We start from the raw sequence: 5,198 nt of genomic DNA on the forward strand, positions 1-5,198 counted from the left end.
TCACCACCACCGAGACACCCTCACACAGTACTCCCAGCTTCCCTTCTTCAATCACGACCACTCAGTCCGCATCACACAGTACTCCCAGCTTAACTTCTGCGATCACCACCACTGAGGCCATGTCACACAGTATTCCAGTCTTCACTTCTTTGATCACCACCACTGAGACTACCTCACACCTTCCTTCCAGGTTCACTTCTTTGATCACCACCACCAAGACCACCTCACACAGTCCTCTCAGCTTCACTGCTTTGATCACCAGCACCAAGACCACCTCACACAGTACTTCCAGCTTCACTTCTTCGATCGCCACCACCGAGACCACCTCACACAGTCCTCCCAGCTTCACTTCTTCAAGCACCACCATTGAGACCCATTCACACAGTACTCCCGGCTTCTCTTCTTCAATTGCCACCTCCAAGACCACCTCAACCAGTCCTCCCAGATTCACCTTTGCGATCGCCACCACCAAGACCACCTTACACAGTACTCCCAGGTTCACTTTGGCGATTGCCAGCACCAAGACCACCTCACACAGTACTCCCAGCTTCAGTTCTTTTATCACTGCCACCGAGACCATGTCACACAGTACTCCCAGCCTCACTTCTTTGATCACTACCATTGAGACCACATCGCACTGTACTCCTAGCTTGACTTCTTCGATCACTACAAGCGGGACCATCTCACACAGTACTCCCAGCTTCACTTCTTTAATCACCATCACTGAATCCACATCCCACAGTACTACCAGTTTCCCTTCTTCAATCACCACCACTGAGACCACCTCACACAGTACGCCCAGCTTCACTTCTTTGATTGCCACCACTGAGATCATCTCACATAGTACTCCCAGCTACACCTCTTCAATCGCCACCACTGAGACACCCTCACACAGTACTCCCAGCTTCCCTTTTTCAATCACGACCACTGAGACCATATCACACAGTACTCCCAGCTTGAATTCTGCGATCACCACCACTGAGACCATGTCACACAGTATTCCAGGCTTCGCTTCTTCGATCACCACCAGCGAGACTACCTCACCCTTTCCTCCCAGGTTCACTTCTTTGATCACCACCACCGAGACTACCTCACACAGTCCTCCCAGCTTCACTGCTTTGCTCACCAGCACCGAGACCACCTCACACAGCCCTCTCAGCTTCACTTCCTCAAGCATCACCACTGAGACCCTTTCACGTAGTCATCCTGGCTTCTCTTCTTCGATTGCCACCTCCAAGACCACCTCAATGAGTCCTCCCAAATTCACCTCTGCAATCGCCACCACCAAGACCACCTCACACGGTACTCCCAGGTTCACTTCTGCGATTGCCAGCACCAAGATCACTTCACAGAGTACTCCCAGTTTGACTTCTCTGATCACGACCACCGGGACCAGCTCACACAGTACCCTCGGCTTAAGTTCTTCAATCGACACCACCAAGACAACCTCACACAGTACTGCCAGCTTCACTTCTTTGATTGCCACTACTGAGACCACATCACACAATACTCCTGGCTTCACTTCTTCCATCGCCACCACCGAGATCACCTCACACAGTACTCCCAGCTTCACTTCTTCAATCACCACCATGGAGACAACCTCACGGAGTTCTCCCAGCTTCACTTCTTTGATCACCATCACTGGGTCCACATCCCAAAGTATTGCCAGCTTCACTTCTTCAATCACCACCACTGAGACCACCTCACACAGTACTCCCAGCATCACTTCTTCAGTCACCACCGCCGAGAGGACATCCCACAGCACTCCCAGCTACACTTTTTCGATCGCCACCAGTGAGACACCCTCACACACTGTTCCCAGCTTCACTTCTTTGATCACCACCACCAACAGCACATCCCACAGTAATCCCAGCTTGACTTCTGCCATCACCACCACTGAGACCAGGTCACACAGTCCTCCCATCTTCACTTCTGTGATCACCACCACAGAGACCACCTCACACAGTACTCGCAGCTTCACTTCTTCAATCACCACCATGGCGACAACCTCACAGAGTGCTCCCAGCTTCACTTCTTTGATCACCGTCACTGGGTCGACATCCCACAGCACTCCCAGCTACACTTCTTCAATCGCCACCAGTGAGACACCCTCACACACTGTTCCCAGCTTCACTTCTTCGATCACCACTGCCAAGAGCACATCCCACAGTAATCCCACCTTGAGTTCTGCCATCATCACCACTGAGACCAGGTCACGCAGTCCTCCCATCTTTACTTCTTCGATCACCACCACAGAGACCACCTCACACAGTACTCCCAGCTTCACTTCTTCGATCACCACCACCGAGACCACCTCACACAGTCCTCCAGGGTTCACTTTTTCAATCTCCCCCACTGAGACCACCTCACACAGTCCTCCCAGCTTCACTTCTTCAATCACTACCACCGAAACCCCCTCACACAGTCCTCCCAGCTTCACTTCTTTGATCACCACCACAGAGTCCACCTCACACAGTCCTCCCATCTTTACTTCTTCGATCACCACCACAGAGACCACCTCACACAGTACTCCCAGCTTCACTTCTTTGATCGCCACCACAGAGTCCACCTCACACATTCCTCCCATCTTTACTTCTTCGATGATCACCACAGAGACCACCTCACACAGTACTCCCAGCTTCACTTCTTTGATCACCACCATCGAGGCCACATCCCACAGTACTCCCAGCTTGACTTCTTTGATCACTACAACCGAGACCACCTCACACAGTCCTCCCAGCTTCACTTATTTAACCACCATCACCGAGTCCACATCCCACCTTAGTACCAGCCTCACTTCTTCAATCACCACCACTGAGACCACCTCATACAGTATGCTGAGCTTCACTTCTTTGATCGCCACCACTGAGATCGTCTTACGTAGTACTCCCAGCTACACTTCTTCGATTGCCACCTCCGAGACACCCTCACACAGTACTCCCAGCTTCCCTTCTTCAATCACGACCACTCAGTCCATATCACACAGTACTCCCAGCTTGAGTTCTGCGATCACCACCACTGAGGCCATTTCACATAGTATTCCAGGCTTCACTTCTTTGATCACCACTGCTGAGGCTACCTCACACCTTCCTCCCAGGTTCACTTCTTTGATCACCACCACCAAGACCACCTCACACAGTCCTCCCAGCTTCACTGCTTCAATCACCAGCACCAAGACGACCTCACATAGTACTCCTGGCTTCACTTCTTTGATCGCCACCACTGAGACCACCTCACACAGTTCTCCCAGCTTCACTTCTTCAAGCACCACCACTGAGATCCCTTCACACAGTACTCCCGGCTTTTCTTCTTCAATTGCCACTTTCAAGACCACCTCAACCAGTCCTCCCAGATTCACCTTTGCGATCTCCACCACCAAGACCACCTTACACAGTACCCCCAGGTTCACTTTGGCGATTGCCAGTACCAAGACCACCTCACACAGTACTCCCAGCTTCAGTTCTTTTATCACCACCACTGAGACCATATCACACAGTACTCCCAGCCTCACTTCTTTGATCACCACCATCGAGACCACATCGCACTGTACTCCTAGCTTGAGTTCTTCAATCACTACAAGCGAGACCACCTCACACAGTACTCCCAGCTTCATTTCTTTAATCACCATCACGGAGTCCACATCCCACAGTACTACCAGTTTCCCTTCTTCAATCACCACCACTGAGATCACCTCACACAGTACCCCCAGCTTCACTTCTTCGATCGCCACCACTGAGATCATCTCACATAGTACTCCCAGCTACATTTCTTCGATGGCCACCACCAAGACACCCTCACAGAGTACTCCTAGCTTACCTTCTTTGATCACGACCACTGAGACCATATCACACAGTACTCCCACCTTGACTTCTGTGAATACCACTACTCAGACCACCTCACACAGTATTCCAGGCTTCCCTTCTTTGATTACCACCACAGAGACCACCTCACATAATATTCCCAGCTTCAGTTCTTTGATCACCACCACGGAGACCACCTCACACAGTCCTCCCAGGTTCACTTCTTCAATCACCACCACCAAGACCCGCTCAGACAGTACTCCCGTCTTCACTCCTTCTATCGCCACATCCGAGACAAGCTCACACAGTACTCCCGGCTACACTTCTTCAATTGCCACCACCGAGACCATGTCACACAGTACTTCTAGCTTTACTTCTTCGATCACCACCACTGAGACCACCTCACACAGTTCTCTCAGCTTCACTTCTTCGATCACCACCACCGAGACCACCTCACAGCGTTCTCCCAGCTTCACTTCTTTGATCACCATCACCGAGTCCACATCCCACAGTACTGCCAGATTCACTTCTTCAATCACCACCACTGAGATCGCCTCACACAGTACGCCCAGCTTCACTTCTTCAATTGCCACCACCGAGATCATCTCACACAGTACTCCCAGCTTCACTTCTTCGATCACTACCACCGAGACACTATCACATAGTACTCCCAGCTTGACTCCTGCGAACACCACCACTGAGACCACGTCAAACAGTATTCCAGGGTTCACTTCTTCGATCACCACCACCGAGACCACCTCACACAGTTCTCCCAGCTTCATTTCTTCAATCACTGCCACCGAGACCACCTCACACAGTACTTCCAGCTTGACTTCTTCAATCACCACCAACGAGACCATCTCACACAGTCCTCCCAGCACTTCTTCGATCACGACCACCGAGACCCCCTCACACAGTACTCCCAGCTTAACTTCTTTGATCACCACCACCAAGTCCACCTCACACAGTCCTTCAAGCTTCACTTCTGCGATTGCCACCATAAGGACCACCTCACACAGTACTCCCAGCTTCACTTCATCAATCACCAGCCCCGAGACCACCTCACACAGCACTCCCAGCTTGAATTCTTTGATCACTGCCACTGAAACCATATCACGCACTACTCCCAGCTTCACTTCTTTGATCGCCAGCACTGATACTGCATCCCACAGTACTCCCAGCTTCCCTTCTTCGATCACCACCATTGAGACCACAGCCCACAGTACTTCCAGCTTGACTTCTTCGATTACTACAACTGGGGCCACCTCACACAGTACTCCCAGCTTCACTTCTTTAATCACCATCACTGAGTTCACATCCCACACTACTACCAGCTTCACTTCTTCAATCACCACCACTGAGACCACCTCACACAGTACTCCCAGCATCACTTCTTCG

The 5,198-nt window shown here is 51.3% G+C and overlaps 1 protein-coding gene across 1 annotated transcript; it reads left to right on the plus strand.

Moving 5' to 3' along the window:
* The first annotated feature begins 1,152 nt into the window (after positions 1-1,152).
* On the plus strand, positions 1,153-3,481 carry LOC134730785 (mucin-3B-like). The gene is made up of 2 exons (XM_063606257.1): positions 1,153-2,373; positions 3,381-3,481. The coding sequence occupies exons 1-2, from the start codon at positions 1,248-1,250 to the stop codon at positions 3,479-3,481; spliced, it is 1,227 nt and encodes a 408-aa protein (XP_063462327.1). The 5' UTR covers positions 1,153-1,247.
* Positions 3,482-5,198: the final 1,717 nt, after the last annotated feature.

Source organism: Pan paniscus, chromosome 6 (assembly GCF_029289425.2).
Source record: "Pan paniscus chromosome 6, NHGRI_mPanPan1-v2.0_pri, whole genome shotgun sequence".
Lineage (NCBI taxonomy): Eukaryota > Metazoa > Chordata > Mammalia > Primates > Hominidae > Pan > Pan paniscus.

Bases quoted from the DNA above. Each gene is read 5' to 3' on its own strand.
- LOC134730785 (XM_063606257.1), top strand. From the start codon at position 1,248: ATGAGTCCTCCCAAATTCACCTCTGCAATCGCCACCACCAAGACCACC. The intron at 2,374-3,380 runs GTCCTCCCAGCT...TCCACCACCAAG, and splicing joins CACTGAGACCACCTCACACA to ACCACCTTACACAGTACCCC.